At 41.1% G+C, this 22,317-nt stretch overlaps 1 protein-coding gene across 1 annotated transcript in view; it reads left to right on the forward strand.

Moving 5' to 3' along the window:
• The first annotated feature begins 672 nt into the window (after positions 1-672).
• SMG1 (SMG1 nonsense mediated mRNA decay associated PI3K related kinase) overlaps positions 673-22,317 on the forward strand; it is a 67,751-nt gene continuing 46,106 nt past the window's right edge. The window contains exons 1-4 of the mRNA XM_035548781.2: positions 673-995; positions 9,998-10,161; positions 14,041-14,196; positions 18,668-18,804. Coding sequence (XP_035404674.1) covers positions 907-995; positions 9,998-10,161; positions 14,041-14,196; positions 18,668-18,804 — 546 coding nt within the window. The 5' untranslated portion in view covers positions 673-906. The remainder of the gene's footprint in view (positions 996-9,997; positions 10,162-14,040; positions 14,197-18,667; positions 18,805-22,317) is intronic.

Below are 22,317 nucleotides of genomic sequence, written 5' to 3' on the forward strand. Positions count from 1 at the left end.
TGATGTCCTCACGGGGACAAACCTGGGCACGGGTGACTGGTGAGGGAAGAGAGGGAAGCGGTCCAACCATCACCCTACTGCCAACATCACCCTCTAAACCATGTCCCTAAGCACCGTGTCCAACTTTTCCTTGAACAACCCCAGGGACGGTGATGCCACCACCTCCCTGGGCAATCCGTCCCAATGCCTGACTGCTCTTTCTGAGAGAAATGTCTCCTCATTTCCAACCTGAACCTCCCCTGGCACAACTTGAGGCCATTCCCTCTGGTCCTATCGCTATTTATCTGTGAGAAGAGGCAGCCCCAGGAGAGGTGACAGCATAGGGACATGAGGGAGTGACCCCAGCTGGGGGCTGGCTCCCCTCACAACCGGGGGGCTGAGAGCAGCCCGCTCCTCCCTAGGGACCAAGAGTCCCCCCGGAGGGTCTCTGCTCCCCTCACGGTCTGGGCACTGTTGGGGCTGCCTCCTCTCACCCCTTGGCAACCCTGGCGCCATGAGGGCGACCCCCCCCCTCAACCTTCGCGGTTGAAGGAGGGGAGAGCGGACCCCTGTGGCAGCCCAGCGCCTCCCCACGAGGAGCTGAGGGGCTCGGGGCGGCGCTGAGGCGCGGGGCAGCCCCGTGGCGGGCCGTCCCGTCCCCGCGGGGCCGAGGGCGGAGCGGCCGCCGCCTGGCTCCCGGCCTGCCCCGCGGAGGGGGCGGGCGGCCCATGTCCGCCATCCCGGCGTGCCGCGCGGCCGGGCAGCAGCCGGAGCAGCCGCGGCGGCCGCGTCCCCTCCCTGCGGTGTGAGACAGCAGCAGCCGCCCGCGCCTCGCCTCTCCCCTTCCTCCTCCTCGTCCTCCTCCTCCTCCTCCGCCGCCTCGCCCCGCGCCGCTGCCCGGCCGGCCATGCCGTCTCGGGCAAGGTAATGAGCCGCAGAGCCCCGGGGTCTCGGCTGAGCGGCACCGGCAGCAGGCAGCACTACCACCCGCGGGGCTGGAATGACTGGCAACCCAGGTGGGCACGGCGGGCGGCACGGCCCGGCGCGGGGCTGCGGGCTCGGGCAGGGCCCCCGGGGAGGCCGAAGGGGGGGGGACGGGGAAGGGAGCGGGGCGGCGGCGGGGCCGCTTCCTGGCTTCGGGGCCTACGGGCGGGCGGCGGCCGCTGTCGGGCCTGGTGCGGGGCTGGGGGGGGGGGTGAGGGCCTCCGGGCCGGTCTCGGTGGTTGTGGAGGGGGCGGTGGGCGCCGGTGGGGCTCGGCGGGAGCCGGGCAGCGCGGCGGATAGCCGGGGCCGCGGGGACGGGCCGCGGCTGTCAGCGCGGCCGGCCTGGGAGGGTCGCGGGGAGGGCGCTGAGAGCGCTGCCCCCCGCCGGCTGCGGCTCCGCGGGGGTCCCCGTGAGGCTGGGGGGGGCCTGGTGGGGGTGAGGGGGGTCCTGGGGGGGTTGGTAGTGGGAGTCCTGGGGGACGGGTAAGTGGGATCCTGGGGTGGGGGGGGGGGTCTTGAGGGAGGGGCGTCCTGGGGTGGTGGTGGGGGGGGTCCTGGGATGGGGTGGGGGACTCGGGGGTCTGGTCCTGTGGTGCTGGTGGGGTCCTGGTGTGGGATGGGGTGTCATAGGGTGTGGGGGGGGTCCTGGGGGCCTACAGGGGTTGGGGGGTTCGGGGGGGCTTTGTGCAGGCTGGTTCTTGGAGGCCAAAGGAGCGCTCATGCGGGTTAACGAAATAGCGCCAGATTATTGTTTTCTTAGCTGGGGAAAGTGGCTGAGCTGTAAGGAGAGCAGGGTGGGAGCTTGTGCAATGCGCTGGGTTTAAAGGTGTGTTTGTGCCCAGTGTTTTAATTCATAGTAAGTGAAACTCCAGGTCTGTTGACATCTTCGGTCAGGTGTACAGAGCGTGGCTGGGGCCTCGATTACCTCGGCTATACACTGTGCCGGTGTGTTTGTTGTGCCACCCAGCATTGCTATTTTAGGAGTCTACATTCCTGTGGAGAAATTGTTGGTGTTTCTTATTTATTTTTTTAATGTGGAAATTTGGGGAATTTTTTTTTACTGTTTCTGAAACTAATGGGGTATGGGATCCTGCTTTTAAAATTGCTAGCACAGAACAGAGGGCCATGTGCTTGGGAATGTACTCACTGATGACAGTCCTACCCACGTGTGATTTGGACTGGGGAAAACGGGTGGGTATGAAGGTAGATCTTGCGAAACACAGATGTCACTTCAGTATTTACTATGAAAGAAGCTTGCCTTGTGGTTGAACAGCTAGCGGTGCCACCTCCGGGGGTAATGCTAAGGACTCAAATATTCGGTTCTTAATGGTGTGTGTGCCATGGTCATTTAAATTCTAATTTCTTCTGCTGTTGAGCTGCTTGGTCAAATAACTTACCATAGCGGCATGGAGCTGTGACGGGAGGGTCAGGCTGGATGTTAGGGAAAGGTTCTGCACACAGAGGGTGGTCGGGCCGTGAAACAGCTCCCCGGGGCAGTGGTCTCAGCCCTGAGCCTGCCAGAGGTCAGGAAGGATTTGGACACTGCTCTCAGACATAGGGTCTTATTTTTGGGTGGTCCTGTGTGGAGCCAGGAATTGGACTTGATGATCCTTGTGGGTCCCTTCCAGCTCGGGATAGTCTATGGTTTTATAACTTTTTCCACATTTAAAAGGAGCAAACTTCATTGGTGACACCTTACAGCATCTAGTTCTTAGTGAAGATTTTTTGGCATGTATGATGTCTGGTCTCTCTCCTACTGCCTTGCTTCAGATTTGTGGGCTGCAGCCTGGGGTTCTAGTCCCTAACCGTTCACCTGCAGTTCCCATGTCGAAGAAATCATGTGTACACCTTGAGTCTTTGCAGTGGATGGCTTCTATAAATGCATCCTGGTTGGATGTATTAACTTATCACAGGTTTTATGTTTTAGCCTAAAAAATGTCTTGCAGCATCTAGAAAAAAAGACTTTTTCCAGTAAACCATTGCCTGCAGGGGTTTCAGTTGCGTTAGGGGTGAGAATAAAGACCTAGCCACAGAAATGCTTTGTGCAGTGATAAGGCTAGATTAAGAAGTTAGTCTCTTCCCTGTGTGTCTGATTCTGTTCCTTTCCTCATGCTGTAGTTTAACTTTCAAGTACGGTTGCTGTAAATGGCATTGCTAAAATAACTGTCCAAAAAGCCACGTGAGAAACAAATCTGAAAGCACTACAGAAAGTGCATCAGGAAGGGGAAGTTCATGGTGTGTGGATGGGGTCTAGGTCTGTTTCCATCAGGTTGTGTTATTAGGTCTTCTGTGGAGAAACACCTAACATCTCTTCACTGATACTTGTAAGAGTTTCACTTTACCCCTTCCTTTAAATATTTGTGTTTTTTAGTCAGGTGAGAGAACCCAGGAATTAGAAATGTTCACCTGGTCCCAAACACAGATCTCACATTTCTTTGTGTTTTGTGTAGGGTTTCTAAATCTCAAACTGATAACTTTGGCTGTATGGGACCTGTGAGTCTACACTAACTTTTAAGATTGAACTAGAGATTAATTTAATCTTTGTTGTTTTGACATTAACTAATTTTTAAGTGACTCACATGGGCTGTTGAAAGGACACGTGTTCCATACATTGGGCAGTGAGTGTTTCTCTTCTGTTTTGAATGTGCTCCTGGACAGCCCCCCACTGCAGCATATATCCAAGTATAGTTTCCTTCCTCTTTCTTTTCTGTTGGCTGTTAGTTTCTTTTGGCACAGGTGATACTGCTGGTAAATGCTTTCTTGCAGGGCATAGAAGAAGGGATGTACGTGGCTAAAATAATGAAAAATGTTGTTGTTTCAAGTTGCTGAGGGGGGAGACGGAAGCTCCTGATGCCTGGATGTGTTATCAGATGGATTGTGTTTTCAAACGCATTCATGTGTGTGTAAAAATGGCTAGATAATTGCCATTATAGGTCTAGACTCCCCTCAGTTTTTAGTAATGCTAATAAGCACCGGGGCTTGGGGTGAAAATGGTCAAACTGAAAGTTGGAGCTTGGACGATTCTCTAAGGGAGAGTAGTTTTTGATCAGAACGTGAGCATTTTTTTGTACCTGCATAAATGCAGTTGTATCTGTCAGGTGCATATGGACTGGTCTTACTGCGGTGTGTGTACTGATAGATCCTTACAGAGTAACAAGTGTTACAGAGGAAGAAGCTGTGCTCATATATATGGACATATTAGTGTGTGCACAGAGATGTGCCGTACCCTAAATTAATAGCAACACAAAACTTTTTGGACAAATGCTGGGTGTATGTGACAGAACAATAAGGCAGTGGTTGCGGATTTTATTCCGTTTTGAGAAAGCCTAATGAGATCCTGTCCCCCTCTTCCAATCTTTACAGCTTTCTAGACCTTTCATTCTTTTCCCTTTCTTTTTTGTTTGACAGGTTGTCCTGTGTTTTCCCAGATATGACTTCAGGGGGAAAAAAATAACTTCATGTCAGTGCAAAGGTCAAGGTATGGCAGAGTAGATTCAATGTAGTACTGAAGATTGATTATACAGCGGAATAAGTAATACTTCTCTTCCATAGGAAATGCTCTGGGTGGCAAAACAGTTCGTATGCACTTGTTGTAGTACTAAGCAGGAGGGAGAGTGGAGGGTGGCAGGGCAGCCAGTGCTGTGTGCGCCATGGCTTTCTTGTTCTTAGGCCAAAGTGAGAAAAGGAGGTAAGATTTTAATTAACGGGACCTCTGGCTCTCTGACAATAATACAGGTTAGCAGGGGTGTATGTGGAGGAGAGGTGAAAAAGAAAGTCTTGCACATGTGATAAAAGATCTGGAGGTGGCTTATTAGACACAGATTCAGTCTCGGAATTTGTTCCTGAAAATGAAGTGTATCCTTCTCATGAAATGTAAGTCAGTGCTAGGAATTCCTAATTTCTGTTACCACAGCGCCTGACAAACCAAGTTACGTTCTAGGTCCCCATCAGTCTAGAAGTCATAAGAGAAGACAGGAAAATATGATTCTCCTTCAAGGTAGCTGTCTCCTAAGCAGGAGAGCGGTGTTGGACAAGTACCCTGTGTTTAACTTGAGTCAGAGCAGGAGGTATCAGCAGAGAGTGCAGAGACCCATCAGAGGAAATGGGCTAAGAAAACAATATTTGGAGCAGTGCATTTTCTGTGACTGTAAAGGGCAGAGGTGGGTCTTTTACAAGAAGCAAGAACTCATAACTGTGTATATTGCAATAAAAAAGGAAGTGAGTTTTAATGTATATGTACATACATAGAGAGACCATGTAGTCCCAGATGTCAAAGGCAAGCTTATGGCTAGAGAATGAGTTGCAGTATCAGTTTTGACAAGTAATTATGAAAAGGTCAAGGGAAACCTTGGGAAGAGGTTCAGTGGACTGTGTGGGAGATGTTGAACAGGAATGGGTTCGCTTCTGAACCGGTAACAAGTAATTCTTGATCTCCTTTCACATCTGAGTTTGTTGAATATGCTGATAAGATGGGAAGGTGTGAGATCAAAGAGCTTTTTTGGTTTGGGGAGGTGGTTGTTTTTTGTTTTTTTTTCTTCCTTGGTAAAATGGGGGAGCCTAAGTTTGTAATGTGAAAGCCTTTGTTTTTAATGTGAAGCCAGGGGAGACCGAGATGTGCGAAAGATGAAAGAACACGAAAGTGTGTCAGCAGGAAGCAAAGGGAACTTGGAGAGCAGATAGTCTTCCAGGCAAGAGCAGCCAGACAAGAGCAGGCCAGGAATTTAACCAGCCCAAAAAGGGGCCATCAGAAGATGCCTGTGGGAGAATAAGGACAGAATATGTTTCCCTGACCTTCCCTCCTAATGTCCATCCCAGGATAGAAGGGAGTTTTGGTGAGCTACTGAGCAAGCAGCAGTGATGCAGCCTGAGAGCCGATTGGAAAAGCTGCTGTGGCTGCAGGTCATTGTCCGGCAGTGGAGGTGGCAGGATTGCAGGAGGAAAAGAGGGGACTCGCTGTTACTTCAGTAAACGTGGCCGTTTACAATTTTGCTAAGCTTCTCTGAGCACAAGAGTAGAAACAAAAACAGGCTTTGGGGTGTGCTCAGCCAGGCTTGGGGGCTTGGCTCAAGCTATGAGAGAAGAGTGTGGCAAAATAGGTAAATGCAGGGGGAGAGCAAAAGAGGGTTGTCTTTGCTCTGCATGCCAGTGGAAGGAGGGCTGGAAACTTACTGGGAAGCTGTTAACTTGAGTGGGTACAGTCACTCTGTTTTAGATGTTTTATTGATAAACATTTTAAGTAGTGAAGAACTGATGGGCACGATAGCAAATAAACTTGGCAAATAATCAAACTGACTGACTTAAATAAGATCTCTAGTACCCGATAGATGTATCAGAATAAATCATTCATCTGAAGTGTGTACTTGGAAATAAAGTAAAATAGAATAGAATAATTAAGCAATTTTTGTCTCAAAATAATATCCATATGGTACAGTTGCTCAGAAAGAGTTACAGATAATGAATAGTATGGCAGATTGCTTGTAACAAGTTTCTTGGACCAAAATTCTTAAGGTTTCCATACAACCAAAGAAACACTATTTTTGGTCAGCCTATTTTTGCTTATTCTAGATAAAGACTTTTTTAAAGCTAACTGTTCTCAGCCATGCTTTCTTCAGTCGTACAAATTGGTGTAGGCAAATCTTGCCGATACTTTTGATGGGATCGGATGGATTTGTCCACTAATAGGTGTGTAGGTTTCCTATTGCGTGTCCTCGAAACTACAGAAAATTAAGTGGCCTTCTCTGAGGGAACTGCAGTGGCTGTTTCCGTGTATTTAGGCAGGAGAACTATTTCCTGACAGATAAAACAGAGTTAAAAATTGCCCCCTGGGAAATACTGAATGCAATCCCTTCTGTGTAAGTGACGTTGTGAAAACAGCCTATGTGGAAAGCTGGGCCTGTGTTGGTGGGTGTCGGGAAGCCTTCCACCAGGACCAGGCACAACCAAAAGCTCACGTGAGGTCTTGAAGTACTTGCTTGGTCTTCATCAGTGAGAGCTTTTTAAGTGGAAATAAAGGTACATAGCATCTCATGAAGTGGCAAATAAGCTTTTGAAGCTACAGTACAAGATAACGTCATGTTCATTCTTGCAGTTTCCCATTCCAGTATTGTCTAATGTCATGCTTGTGTTTGTACTTCTGCTCATCTGTTGCTAGCATTGTGTGTTGGCTTTGTTGGTGCGCCGTGTGTGTTCACTTCAGTGACAGTGTCAATGTATGTAGGTGATAAATCCGTGTTTATGTAGACACCTTTTGAAAGAGGACAGTGAGTATTGCGTCTGTCCTGTAACCTCACCTGCCGGTTGGCACAGCGCAGTGGAAGTGGAAGTCGTGCCATGTGGGCAGGAGAAATGCTGTCCTGAAACACGGGCAGGCACCACGTGGCCAGGAACACAGTCCTTTGTGTTGCCTGGCGTCCACTGGGGTGCCTGCAGCGGGTGAATCTTACTCCAGGCTTCTCTCCGTGCAGAATCATTCAGGTCACTGCGGATCCTAGAAGGCAGCTGGGTCCCAGAACCTGGTTCTGCGGAAAGCAATATCTTTCTATGGCTTTTTTTTCTGTGTCGTAAAGAAAGGGCAGAAACTGCTGGTTATCTAAACTGCACATTTGTTGTAGTGGGAAAAATGTCTTCAGTGGGAACTAGCCTATCTTACAGGGATATGTGGCAGGGAAACGATACAATTTAAATAAGATCTTACCTTTTTGGTTGGGTGAGGAGCTGTGAGCTGGGTAGCTTGCAGAAAGCTGTTCCCAAAGACAGGACTAATTAAGTGTGGAGTTCTTCCCAGAGAAACAATACCCTTATGTACTTTGCCACAATGGGAAATACTACAAACTTTTGAAAGGCAGTGCTGAGGTTAGCTGAGAACACGTGTCGTCCTCTAGCTGATTGGGGTACGCAGTCTCGAGTTGTATGCTTAATGGCTCGCGGTCAGCCTTGAGAATTGCAGACTGTGCTTGGCAGTTGGAGATGATACAGCATACAGCACATCACCTAAAAAAAAAAAGGCAATGCTCTTTGGGGAGGTGTGGTATTAAGAACCCATTAGTACTTAAGTTTATTAATTGAAAATCTGTCCGTCTGTTTCATTGAAAGGCTAAACCAAGTTGAGTTCTCTGTAAGAGACTGCCCATCCTCAAAGTGGGCTGGGAGTCCCTCGAGGTTTCAGGGCAGGGAGAAAATCTGGGGGCTGTGTAACTGGTAGGAGAACTTGTACACACTGTAAGCACATTTAAAGCTCATACCATTTGAAGAAACCCCGCAGAATTTTGTTGTTCAACATAGTTTAGGTGAGTGATGGAGGTCCAGCTGTATTTCTGCAGTCCTGGTTGACTGTCACGAGCCAAGAGTTGCAGCAAGGCTTTGCCTCTTGAGTGGAGCAGCCTGCTGTATGTGGTAGTCCCAGCAAGTGTTCGACAGACCAGTAGTTGTGATGCCAGGGTGACTACTGAATGAAGAAAATAGCCTTAATGTCTATATCTAAAGGTGAACCTGCTTACAGAGCAAAAGGCACTCACACCTGCCAAGCTAACCTAGGGTCAGCCTTTCACTGTGGAAGTGTTAGCTGGGATCTGAATGCAGTGATTTAGAGAAAAGGGCAAAAGTACAAGTTTCTTCTTTTGAGCCCTTGTCCAATTTGATAGTGTATTGTCTTTAACATTTTCAAAGGGGTAAAATAGCTGGAGATTTTCTTCAAGTGTCTTTGCAAATATGAACCCTCATGATATTATTCTTCCAGTCGTACTGAGGAAGAACAGTGTTTGAAAATAGCAGGCCTTTGAGATAGCTGAAGTACCAGTAGCTTTCAAAAATCTTTATCTCACTTTGTTTTTCCCTTTTGGCCTTGAGATGTATTTAACTCCTTTTCCCCGAGTTTTGCTACCGGTTCTAATCAGAGTGTTCTTTTAAAAAGTAAAGATGAAATATTTTTTCCCAAGAACTTGCGGTGTTTGTCCTTACACAACTTGTAGTTAATTTACAGCAACAAAAAGGAATTACATGTCCTGCTTTTTGCTAAATAACCATATGAGCTATCCAAAGCTTTAGAGTTCGCATAAAAAACAAAACACACAAACTGCTGTGAGTAACTTCAATAGTGTGCTTCCAGATATATTTGAGATGTACAAACTTCTGCCAGTTTTTGTTTCGGATGGGTATTGTTTTACTGGTTTTAATGTAAAACCTCCAGTATTGCTTGTAAGAATGAACTTACAGTGGTTGGTTGAATTCAGACTCTGAAATTGCATGCATACAAACATTATTCTCATTCTACATTAGAGTAATGGTATTTTTAAAAACAAAATGATTTAGTATGTCCAGGGAGGCCAGTTGTCGTGATAATTTTCACCTTATTCCTTGAAAGTTTATTCTGGGATATAAACTGGCTTTCTGATATGAGTTGTATAAGCTTCATGCAGATTTTTTTTTGAAATCACTTATTTGCAGGTGTTGTTCTAAAGGATAACAACTATTAATTTACATAACATTTTTTTCCGCAGTAAAGCCTGTTTTCTTGTTTTGCAGGGTTTTTTTTTGTGAAAACTCAGTATGTTATTCCTATATTGATGATCAGTTACATGCTAGTAACACCTCCATTTACTAACTGGTTTTGCATTGCTCGCTAAGGCCCATATTGTATTATGTAAATGTTCATTTGTGGATTAGTAATGACTTTAACAAATGGCAGACAGTGTGGTATAGAGCTATTCCTAACTGTATTTTATTTTTCACTTCTGGAAGTAACTTGTCCTTATATCTCGTGTGGACATCTAACTGAAAATATACTTGAGAATGTCCTGACACATGGCACTGACACACTGGAGTGCATTTCCTTTGCATGCGGTTGTATTAATTAATCAATTCTAATCCCAATGTGAATTTAAGGTCACCTTTTAAAAAGCAGGTTAGACATGCAAATTTTTTAACACAGGAAAATACATTTGGGATTGTCATTTAAGTATGTTGCATTTATAAGTGAAAATGTGAATCCCACTCCTGTTATACCCCTACATAAAAAAAAATATTTTTCTCTTTATAGAACTGACAGTGCATCAGCTGACCAGGACAATTTAAAATACTCTTCATCCAGAGATCGGGGCAGTTCTGCCTCCTATGGATTACAACCCTCAAATTCAGCTGTGGTGTCTCGACAAAGACACGATGATATCAGAGTCCACACTGACATACAGAATGAAGAAAAAGGTACACAGATTGCTGTTTCATGTGTAATTAATGAGGGGACATTCAGAGAAAGGCAGTAAACTTGAAATGGTTGAGAAACCTTATTTCCTTTAAAAAAAAAAAATGCAGTGAGCTGATACAATCCCCTTTATCAGGGATCAAAGAAAAGCTGTGGCTGATGTGAGTGGTGAGACAATATGCCATCACATTAAGCGAAGAATATGAGAGAAGTCTTAGTATGTTAACAGATTAAGCACGTTTTCCTGAGGAGTATTCTGGATATGTCTGGTCTGGAAGTTGTAATATTTTCCTGCATAGTGTCTAGTGCTTCTGGTATTGAAAATGGGCTGCCTGATTAAATGGACTACTACTCAGATATACTATTTTTGCAGCTTTACTGCGGCAAATTGGAATCTTAGTTTGGGGATCAGGTCTATATTTTGTCGTGAATGGAGACTTCTACTTTTTTTCTGCCTGTCTTTTCTTTGGGGAGGGGGGGAATACTTTCTCTAGAAAACAGCTGAAAATTTAAAATAGTATCCATTATGAAAAATAAACCTGTATTCTGAATTCTAATACAGAGATGAAATATGAGGATTTTTTTACTTGCACAATCACTTCCTAGGCCACGTTTTCTTCAGACATGCAAGATCAGTGAACTCCAAATCTCAGAGTAATATTAGTGTGCAAGTTTTTGTTCTGGAACCTCAGAAGCATTTACACTCCCCCATCTTGTCTACTCTGTAACTTCTGTAAACAACTGCATTCTGCATCTCAGGGAAAGTTATAGCTGAGTGCAGTGATGCAAATTTATTTTTTACAAGTAATAAGTTCTGTGAGGTAGGATAAATGAGCATGAAACAGGTATTTGTTTATATGCATACCTTGTGAACCTTCAGAGCTTGTTAATTTTAGCAGAGAAACTTATTAGAAAGCAGATACATTTATTTATCAGTGTGTTTGCTAGCATGGAGAGTTCTACTGTGATTCAAATGTGCTAGGTTATTCTTAAATACTTAGAAGTGTGGTAGGAGTATAGTGAAATGGTAAGGTTTATACGAATTCAGGAAGGTAGTTTTTTGTGAAGATGCTGGGGAAGTACCAGCTGAGAAGAAAATGTACCTCTCTCTCCCTCACGTACTGTATTTTACAGGCTCTGCTAGCTCAGCACCTTATCTCAGCTATTTTGTTTGATTGTGACTTAAAAAGAGATGATTAGGATATTCTGTGCTGTAAAACCAGAGTTCAGGTATATCTAATTCATTTTTATTTTGGGAGAAACTTGTAAGCTTACAGATGCTGAGTAGTGCCTTTAGTTGAGATTTTTCAGTTATTCTGCTGGAGTCTGCTAACATGGAGTTTTCATCTTAAGAACTTGTAGCTTTTCTCTCCGGGATGACAGTATGTCATAATAGACATAGAATCTTTCAGAAACTTCTTCTCTTTTCCAGTTACTGGTGTTGATAATAAAAATGACTTCCAAGTTGATAATTTCGGGAAGTTCTGTTCTGAAAACCCCGCAGGCTGGGCAGTTCTGCAGCCTCCCTTAGCAGCTTGTTTAGTTCTCCTGGTAAAGAATTGTTTTCTCATAACCAGTTCAAATTTCCCTTGTTACAACTTATGACTGACTCCTGTCCTTTTGCTCTGCATCTCTAAGATCAGTGTGTTTTTTTTTAAACCATCTTTCACATTAAATAGTGGAAGACTGCATCTAGATCTCTCCCCTTTGTCTTCTCTCCCTCCTTTATTTTACAAAATAAGACAGGTGAATTGGCAGATTTAAGTTTTTTAAACTAAATCAAAGGCCTCCTGGGGTTTACTTATATAGATGAGATATTCTCCCTTTCAGCATCATTTTTCTGCCTTTTGGTTTTATTATTATATGATGTGCTCAGTCCTTACTGCAAAAAAAGATAATACACTAGTATCCATGTTGTGGTATCTGTGTATTTCTGCTAAAATTAATAAGTGACATAGCTCATCATATTCTTATTTGGTCTCAGATTTGATATTTTGAGTTATTTAATTTAAGAGTAATTTTAATTTAAGATTTTGAGAAACTTTTCAGACCAGCAGATAACTGTCTGAAGAGAATAATAATGTAATATTTAGAGCCTTAATGCCTAGAAACCTAATTGACTGCTGTTTCTAGTTACTCAAAACAATGGCAATTTTGTTTGATATTGTTACCAAAGATGTACTATGTATACATCAAGAGATAATGTAGTTTTGGTTTAATTCATTTAAGATAATGTCAAAAATGCTGTAGCAAATACCAATTCCTTAGCAAGCAACCAAAAACAACTGGGATTTTTTTTGTGCGCTAGAGGGAGTGTATGAAATAACTTCAAGAACTCTGTACTTGGTAGCATGTATATTTTTGACAGTTGATATATCTGCTCTGAATGCATGATTATCTGACATCTCCAGTTAAATTAATTTCTTTGTTGCTTTGAATTTTAGTGATATACTTCTCTACACTCATAAATACAATTATTGCTGTTAGAAGTCATTTTCTTCATAGGGTGGTGTTGGTTTGTTATGAGAAAATGATGTTAAGGTGGCATACGTGCTACTTTGTTTAAAAATGTTTATTTTGATTTACATTAAAATACAATTTATATTTACTGTAGGTGTATTTTAATGTAAATCAAAATAAACAATTTATATTTACTGTAGGTGTAACTAACTATAACTGAGATTTTGAATATGAGTCTCTGTAATGGTAAGGTAGTTTTATGAGTGTAAAATTGCCCAAACTTCTACTGATAGTTCTCAGCTTCTTTTTATCAAAAAATTTGCCTTTAAGATGACATTTCTTTTTACGTCTACTGAAGTCCAGATTCACCTTGATGTTTGGATGTTTTTTATCCATCCTTCAGTCTCACAAGGTTGCCTCCTCTTACACAGAGCCACCTCTCCTTGCCCCAGGCTTACTTTTATGTATCACTGCAGGTGAAATTGTGGAAATACCTTTTTTGAAAGAAATTTTGCATATCTTTTGTTGTTCCGGGTTTCATTTTTTAGGTGATTTTTCACTGTCTCAAGCAGGGAGGGCACTTTAGAAAGCTGGCTCTGTGGCTGGCCTCAAAAGTGAGCTCTAACACATGGAGGGAAGTACTGAAGAGGCTCAGTGGGCAATTTCGTTTGTCTACAGTGCAAAGGAAGGACTTGCCCCTCAAAGTGGTGTGGCAGACTGGAAAAAAAAACAACACTTGGTTTCACCGTTTGAGTATGTAAATACTTGGGGATCTAGGAGTAAAAACGATCGCATTACTCCAAACGACACACTTATTTCTATTTTGCATCATTACTGAAGATTTACTGTTTATCTCAAGTGGGAGAATGTAGGATTGCATGCAATTATTTATGATAATGTCAGTATTAATTTGTGAAAATACTGACTGTTGTATGTTCAAGGAAAGTTGTTCAATTTGTGTGTCATCATTTGAATAATCCACGACTTTCTCAAAGCTTTCTGTTATTTTGGCCATTTTACTGACGCTGTGTTGTGAATTTATAATGAAAATGGAGTTGAAATTTGATTTGCATAATCAAGGAGCAAGTAAGTGAATGCATCTAGGCCTTGTTTAATAGCAGGTCGATGTGAAAGGTCTTGTAAAAAAAAAAAAAAGGTCAAAAGTAATAAGAACGTAAAATACAACAAAATCTATATGAAAAAAATATTAAAAATAAGCTATTGCAATAGTTTCATATTTACTTCAAAGAAAGAATGATCAGATTCCGAATGTGTGACCTGGAAACTTAAAAGATAAAACAATTTTGCATATGAAAGTGAAAAGGGAAACTTTGCTGTGCATATGAATTAAATAGAACATGCTACCCTACCAAACATATAGTTTGTTAGCCTGTTTTAATCTCACATTGCTTTTCCCACAGGTGGCTACAGTGTCAATGGAGGATCTGGGGAAAATACTTATGGTCGGAAGTCGTTGGGGCAAGAGCTGAGAGTTAACAATGTGACCAATCCTGATTTTACCAGTGTTCCGCATGGGAATCGTGCTTTAGCCACAAAAGACATGAGGAAATCACAGGGTAAGGATTCCACAATTTTTCTGGAAAAGGTGGTTTTCTTTTGGCAACTTTTCGTGTTCAGAATGTGAAAATTTCATTATGGTTAGACAACCTGTGTGGATTTTTTTTTGTAATGTGCAATTTGATGATGTTGATAGAAACTGTCATCTTTAGAAATGTTTCTAAAAGAAACACCAAGAAAAAAAAACTTCAAATTGTTTTATTCCTCTGTAAAGGTAAGGAGTAGAATTTCAGAAAGGCTAAAAGAGGTATATTTACTGTTCCCTGCACCGAGACTTCCTGCATGGGTTAGACCTCTCACCTAGAAGGCTTATACTATCAGTTTTTCAATTTCCTTTTAAAAACTTTTGAAACCTTAATCAATGTGGCCAAATTTGGCAAAGAGACCAAGGGCTCCAGGGCAGTGAATATGCTCTTAGATTTGTTGAAAATTGATGCTTTGGTAAAAAGTCACCAATTAAGTGGCCCTAGTGTGGGAAAATGCATAACGGCGAGCTCAGCCGTTATCTGTTCTCACTGGCCTGCAGGTCAACAGTCATCGCATCGTACTAACTGATTAGTCAGTGGATGTGTACTCCTGAACCAGCCACAATTCATGCTACCTCTTGCTCAGCTGAAGATTAGAGATCAGGGAGGAGCTGGAGGCATAAGAGGAGGAAACGAAAGGAAATCTGGAAGGATCTTGCAAGAGGGTGCAAGAATGCTGGGCACGTATTTTGAGAAGGAAGGCTTTACTTTTCCCACTGTTTGGGTCTAAATCATGGAGTGCATTTTTTGTTTTGTTTCTTAAAAGCTGTTCCAAGGACATTTGAAAGAAAGTAGAAACTCAGTTATGACTAAGCACTGTCATTTATTGCATCACTTATAATTTATAAGCGGTAGCTGAGCCACTGACAAAAAAACTATGACTACTCTATGCCAGATACTTTTTAAACGTACAGGTACGTGGGGTTTTACATTTTAGAAGTGAAAGAAAGGCCTATTCAGTGTGCTTTGCAGGTGGAGGAGCTGAGGTGCAAGCAGTGACATTACTGCCGCAAAGGCCTGATCTTTGGAATGGGTTAAACTCACATTTTGTAATCCTGTTCTGATGTCTTGATATTAAAATTTTTCAGTGTTCTTAGTGTCTTAAGTCACATACATGCAGAGGAAAGAGAATTGTCCAACAGAACTAAGTATAAATAATACTTGTAGTAGTGAAATTGTGAGGGAATTTGCTGTTAGTATTGGCAGAAAATTCATACTGTTCTATGTATGTGAGCACCTCTTTAATCAGTAAAATGTTAGCAATCTTGTATGGCTGAAGTCGCTACCTATGACTTGTATGCTTGTGTATGTATTTTGTCCTTCTCTAGATGTCAGATTTTTGAGTCTGCTTGTTAACTGGGGTATCTTCATGATGCTTTTAGGTTTCAGTAAGTCATTTTGATTTTTTTGATAGCTTCTGTAAATAAATTGGGGTTATGTTGCAACAGGATCCTTGAAAATAATTTTATATTTTCCTGTCTGATAGGTGTGTGCATTCAGAAAGTTTAAATATAAATAGTTGTCTTCTGTGAGTTAGTTTACATATGGCCGACACTTTGCAGATTTTTCACAAAATGGAAGTCTTGAAATTAAAGTCTTATACATTGGCCAGTGCTTTGATAGGGTAGCGTCAGTCATGTTGATGGTTATTGTATTCTCTTCTGATATTTTTTTTTTAGGTTATGATTATGGCTCAACAGACAGTTAATGGTTATTGTTTTATGGAGTAATGTCAATGTTTATCAGGCAGTAACTGATTAAAAAAAAAAAAAGCTGCTTTTAGTAAAGAGTTTTGAACAGGATGTCTTGTTCTAGCAGCAGTGAAATGTTTCTCTTCTACCAGTAACCTTGGTGGGTTTATTTATACAGTTCTGGTTTTAGGATTTTTTTTTTTAATGTAGGACACTGCAATGTTTTCAAAATAAATTAGACAGTTTTCCATGAAGAGATTATAAGCAAAAAGATAAACACAGAGAAGACAACGCTAAGAAGTTGCAAGATGTGAATTTAACTAATTCAAGGTTCCAAGAAAACTGGACTAATTCAGGAAAAAATAACAAAAAATTGGCTCTTCTGAAACTGAAGAGCCAAATAACATTTTTCAGGGGATAGGAGATAACTTGCAAAGATCTAGAGTCTGTTGATTAAAAAAAAGTTTAGTAATACTGACTTTAAGTATTTTCCAAATCACTGTATCCTGTTTTGCCCTTCAAGAGCAGTATCTAGTGACCTAACCCAGCTGATGCTGGTGTACTTTCCCTCATGCTTGCGAAGTGTCAGGGGTCAGCACAAGCTGGGAGTTACGGAAGAGGCAGGTGACACGTACTGTGGTCCTGGTTAGCGTTCAGCAGAGTGTAGCTGGAAACACCGTAGAGTAGACATTTCTCTTTCTCATGAGCCACATCTGTTTTCTTGAAGAGGAGAGGACTGTGTTGAGGGGCTGTCAGTGCATTGAATTGTTCAAGGATAGATTCATCATTTCAGTGAAGGACGTGTAGATTCTGTTCAGCTTACTGAATGAAAGCTTAATGTATGACAAGATGCTTTCCTAGTAGAGTGTTCACATGGAATTATTTATGGATAGCAGTTGCACATTTTGTTATGCGTACTGTAGTCTGAATTAATTTCCACCCTAACCAAGCTTTTAAAGAACTTTCATTCTTGTTTATGTATGTTTTGTCTCCAAACAATTCCATTTGAACTTTCAAAAAAACACAATTTTTCCCTAAATGTCTAGTGACCTCCTACTACTGCCCAAGTTTTAAAGAAAATGGTAGACGTGGGATACTGCTGGGCAGGCTGCTTCCTTTGTATCAGTCCTTTCCTTTCTTTTCCAAGACTGATTTGAATTCTTTTTCCCATATGGGTCACTATACCAGCTCCCTTTTTCTGAAGTTTGGCTATGTATTGACCATTGGCAGGCAAGCCTTCAGGTACAGCTGCTAGCTGAACTCTGGGCAGGAATAAAAGGTGATCCTCAGACGAGCAATCATCTAGCGTGGATTGTAGTTCTTGGGATGGCAGCATCACCCAGGAAGACCTCAAATATAGCTTCAGAAGATCTCTCTTCTGATCATGATTCCTTGTGTGATTCTCACCAGCCACGCAGCTTTCCCTCCACTACCGAAGACTACAGTTTCAAGATAAAGCAAGGGAAAATAAACGTAATTCTTCCTCAGTGGATATGAATGCCTTAGTCTTCTGTAAAATCAGTAACATCTTGAAACAAGCTTTTTTCATACCTGTCAGATAACATCTCAGCATGTGTTATGTAGATGTTCTAGCTAGGAACAAAATGTATATTTGATCCTCATACTCATCTTGCTATTTTAATGTTTGCTAAGCCTCCCTAATCTTTCAGAATGTCAGGTGTCTTCAAAGTTCATTGCTTAAACTGATGCCTGGTGACAAACTGATTATTAAAGCTGATTTTATTCGCACTCTCTTTTAAAATTCAAAAAATAAAGACCTGGAAGTAAGGTTGAGAATATTCTTAATGACCATAATGCAGAAGGTATTCTCGTGGGAATGACTGATGTGTTACATAGCAGAGAGATCAGTCATCTGTGGTAGCCCTCTGTGTTCTCGTAATAGTCACAGTGACTAAGAAAATCTTCATGTTCCATGAATCTTCTGATCTTTATCACCACAAAAATATCTAATGTCAATCTTTTGAAAAGAAACCTTGCTCCCTTTTTGCGAAAAAGGGAGAGGAGTTAACTCATATGACTTCAGGAAGAATGTATTGCAATTGATATGTAAATCAGGGAAATTGCGTTGCGACCTTCTTCACTAGTATGAGTAGCTCTGCTGGTCAACTTACAGGAAGTGTTTTATTAAGATGCTGCTATCCATTTTCTTAGGATGCTGCTAGTTCTCCTGTATTATGATCCACTAAAATAAACGACTTAAATGAGTAGCCACTGCACCTTTGCACAGATGTATGCTTCTGTTCCTCTACAGATCAAGTGTATACATTTTCCTTTTCTAAGCAGAACCCTTCTAGGTTTCAGAAGTCTAACTGTAATCTGTCTTCTCATGCCAAAATGAGAGAAAACGCTGTTTCTTGGTGGTTGCTTGAGCTTAAATCTGTTTCGTTGCTTCAAGAAACAGCTTTCTTTTTTTTTTTTTCCAAAAGGTTTGCTTTAAATATTATTTGTTGAACTGTTTTATTCATATGTTCAGCCAGAAATCCATTTTAACCTTGATGAGGTTAAATCATTCTACCCAGGTTCTAGTCTGTCCGCTGGAAGAGATGAAGTATATTGGTAGCTAAATTGTTTTTTATTTTCCTCATATTAGCTTTAAAACAAATTAAGTTTATTGGCTTTTTTCCTAAATTACTATTAAGTCTTACTGAGTATGCAAATGCCCATTTCAGGCAATATATCTATTGTTGATAGAACACTGTAGAAACAAGAAATAATTGCCTTTTCTTTTTCAGAGCGATCGTTGTCTTATTCTGACGAGTCTCGACTGTCAAATCTTCTTCGGAGGATTACTCGGGAAGACGACAGAGACCGAAGACTGGCTACTGTAAAGCAACTGAAAGAATTCATTCAGCAACCAGAAAACAAACTGGTTAGTAGTTTTTACTTTTCCACAGCACTGGGGCATTTATCTTTTTACAAAAGTGTTTTTTTTTATAATTTGAGTATTGGGGCATGTTTATGGGGAATATTTTATATACAGTAAAGGGAAGTGTATTCCTGGATTGTCTGTTCTTTCTCTGGCGTTCAGTAAACTTTTGCTTGATTATTTATGACAAACTGCCCTACTGAGTATGTTAGCTGCAGAAATAAATCTGGCATTCGTTTGTTTGTTTTTGACTGGTCTTTTAAATATCCTCTAGATCCTTTAGCAAGAAAATAAGGAAAAAGCAAACCAAACATGCTGCTATCTTGTTCAAGAACTTTTTCTGTATTTTAAATTAAAAATGTGCAGATATTTTTACAGTCTTGCACATAGCTTGTCTTATAGTTACTGAGCTTTCTGGCTAAATGTATACAAAAACTGATTTACAGGAGAAATTCTCTCACTGTCTTATCCAGGAGCATGCTATCCCCATTTGGATTGTGTAGCATCCTCAGATGAACATCAATGTTTCTTTCAGTAGCTTCCTGTATGCTGGGCAAGGAAGAAGAAGAGTCAGTCTAATCCTTTGGAGTAAATATGAAACCTTATTTTTGGAAGGACGATTATTTGTGTGGTACAAGCCAATAGGCTCTCTTGAGAGGAAGAATGGAAATACTAAAAATACTTTGATTCCATGGTTTATATTCAAGTAAAGAGTCTTTTTATAATTAGTCTTACAGTAATTTGCACTTAAATCTGAATCTCACCTGGAATAAAATTGCTCAAAGCAATTAGCTGTCAGTTAATTAACTGACCATTAACTGTCAGCCTTTGTACCATTAAGGTACTGCAAGCAGAGGTTAACTTCAGAGAACACGAGAAGTGAGCAGTGCTGTTTTGCTGTAGTATTTCCTCAATAACTGCTCAATAGGAAGAGTTTGTGACATAGTCAATGTGTGCTCATAACTGTGATGGAGACTGGTAGAGCAAGTAGGAGGCTTCACACCACTTTTTTGGTCATCTTTTTGGCAATTTGAGTTCAAGGCATGTGTACGGTTATTTTAAATCAGCTGTTTTAATGGGTATTTGTCCAGATTTGGGTTGCAAGTCTGACAGCACGTTACTGGTTTTCATGAAGAAAGCTGCAATCTCATGGAAAAGAAATTGCATTTTGATTAGCTTTTTTAAAACCAGGAATATTGCAGAATTTTCTTAAATACAGAATTTTTCCAGGAAGATGGCAGCATCTTTGTTAAACTGTCTGTTGCATGTAACATCTTTGGCTAAGACTCCACAAAAGCTTTGCTGATACAAAAAATCGCTTTGCTTCCATTGAGTTGCTTTTGGACAGAGGAACAATTCCTAACACTGGGAGTTGCAGAGATTTGATGCTACAGGTTTGCTGTTTCATAGGCAGTGAATTTGTCAATATTTATGTAGAAAGATAAGTTTACAGTGAGAGGAGTGTAAAAGTGTGACAGTTGCAGCCCCTGTTTTTCAGTAATTGATGCATACTTATCTATTTTGCCATCTGTTTTTGAAATTTGTGAGCTTAAACTCTGTCTACAGGTATTAAAAATTAACTGCAGTATCTTTTGAAAATAATTGTTTGGTACTGGCTTCTGCTTTTCATTTGTCTTGGTTATAGCAATCATCTTATTAGATACTGATAAATGAACTTAAGGAAACCTTGAACCCTTAAAGACTCCTGATGTTTATCAAGCATCTGAGGAGAACAAAATGTGCTCTTTGGAAAAAACTAGGATGTAATGTTCCAGGTGGTGAATATGTATTTCGAGTCCTTTAAACTTGAAAGGGAGCCCACAATTTTTTGGCATTGTGTAAAATGAAAAAAGAAAAAAACACCTTTGTATGTGGATCCTCTTTTGTGTGGAAGGAACAAAGTCAGTCTGTTTTCATTAGGCCTTTGTTTTGTTTTTAATGGGTTGTTGAACTCTAATATCCTCAAGTGTTTCTGAAGGATACAGGGGGGATAAAAGTATATCCTAGTGTGGGTATGAATATTTAATACTACTTATTTTGAAGTAAAGTATTAAGAGGTTTTTTTCTGACACCTCTCCCCCTTTTTGTTTTTTTGGGAACTTAGGAGTTACCTCTGTATTATTTAAAAAGCAGGAGGTGCAAGTTTAAATACCCTGATACACACTTGTAGGCAGTGTTGTGATAGCTTAGTTGCCTGTCTGAAATGTCTGCAAAAGTTGACTGTTTCTATCCATGTTTAAAAGAAGCTGATTATTTCTCTAAGTCAGTTAACCATTGGTAATTCTGCTCTTTTCCAAAAGGTGTGACACTGAAACGGCAAGACCTGGATTCTGTGCACATAGACATAAGCAGACAGACTGTGTGCAAGCCTAGCTAGTAGTTCAGCTTCGATTTCAAACAAAATCTTTGTTAATACAGGGGCTTGGAAAGTAAATGTTTTCCAAATTTATTTTTATTTTTTTAAAAATTTTGTTCTTATATTCACAAAACATTTTTTTGTAAGTTAGGTTCGTTTTTATTTTATTTCTTGGGGCATATGGGAATTGCCATTCTGATGCCTAACTCAGTGGTGACAAAGTTTGTACTCACTAGCAGGCAGAATGTTAAAAGTTTGTCACTGAAAAACTTTTTAAAACTTATCCCAGCTAGCTAATGAGAACAAGATCAGCTATCAAGTGATCCCACAATGTTGAGCGTAACATTTTATAAAGGATGGTGCTTAACCTAGCAGTCATTCTTGTAGTTCTTTACATCATTAAATGTAGTTTAACAGAGTTCTTGTCGGTCTTGGGGTCAAAATGTAGGTGTGTTGAACAAAGTGAAGTAGTAAAAGTAACTAGGCTGTGCCATTGCCATGTAATGGCATTGTGCTCCAGCTTCTGAATTGTATAGATGTCTTTTTTCCCCTCTCTTTTTGTAGCCGCTTCTGCAGGCATCAGGTACTCTTTTAAAATGTCTGTGTGAGTTTTAAGGGGCCAAGTATGTGGACCTCCCCCCCCCCCAGTGCTCAGAACTTAACACAGTGATGTTATTTAATTTTTGTTAGAAGATTAATGTCTTTCTAAACAAAACAGAACAGACCTTTTCATTAACCTGTCAAAAGAGCTTCTTGATAATACCTTGTTTGTAATAGTGTTGTAGCTAAATGTATTGTTTTGCAACTTAACTCTAATGTTTTTTCAGTGCATATTAAGAAAAAAATTCTGATTATGTTTACTGAGAATTGGTGGTTCATCAGTAATGTTTCATCCCCAGAAAATAGTACTCCATTTCTCTGTAAGTGTTGCCTAAGGAGAAATTCTAATACTCTAGACTATTATCAGATCAATTAAATATTCTGCTGATACACTCAGTTATTAATGTAGGAGACTAGGTCTTCAGGAGACGTTCCTGATGAGCTGTATGGTGAGTCTTACGTTTATGATGTAATGTTATTAACAAGAACTAAATTTAGAACAAGACTTGATAGCAGGCTGCCAGTGTATTTTCGTGGCTACTGGAAATAAATATGAAATA

This window comes from Cygnus atratus, chromosome 15, assembly GCF_013377495.2.
Source record: "Cygnus atratus isolate AKBS03 ecotype Queensland, Australia chromosome 15, CAtr_DNAZoo_HiC_assembly, whole genome shotgun sequence".
Lineage (NCBI taxonomy): Eukaryota > Metazoa > Chordata > Aves > Anseriformes > Anatidae > Cygnus > Cygnus atratus.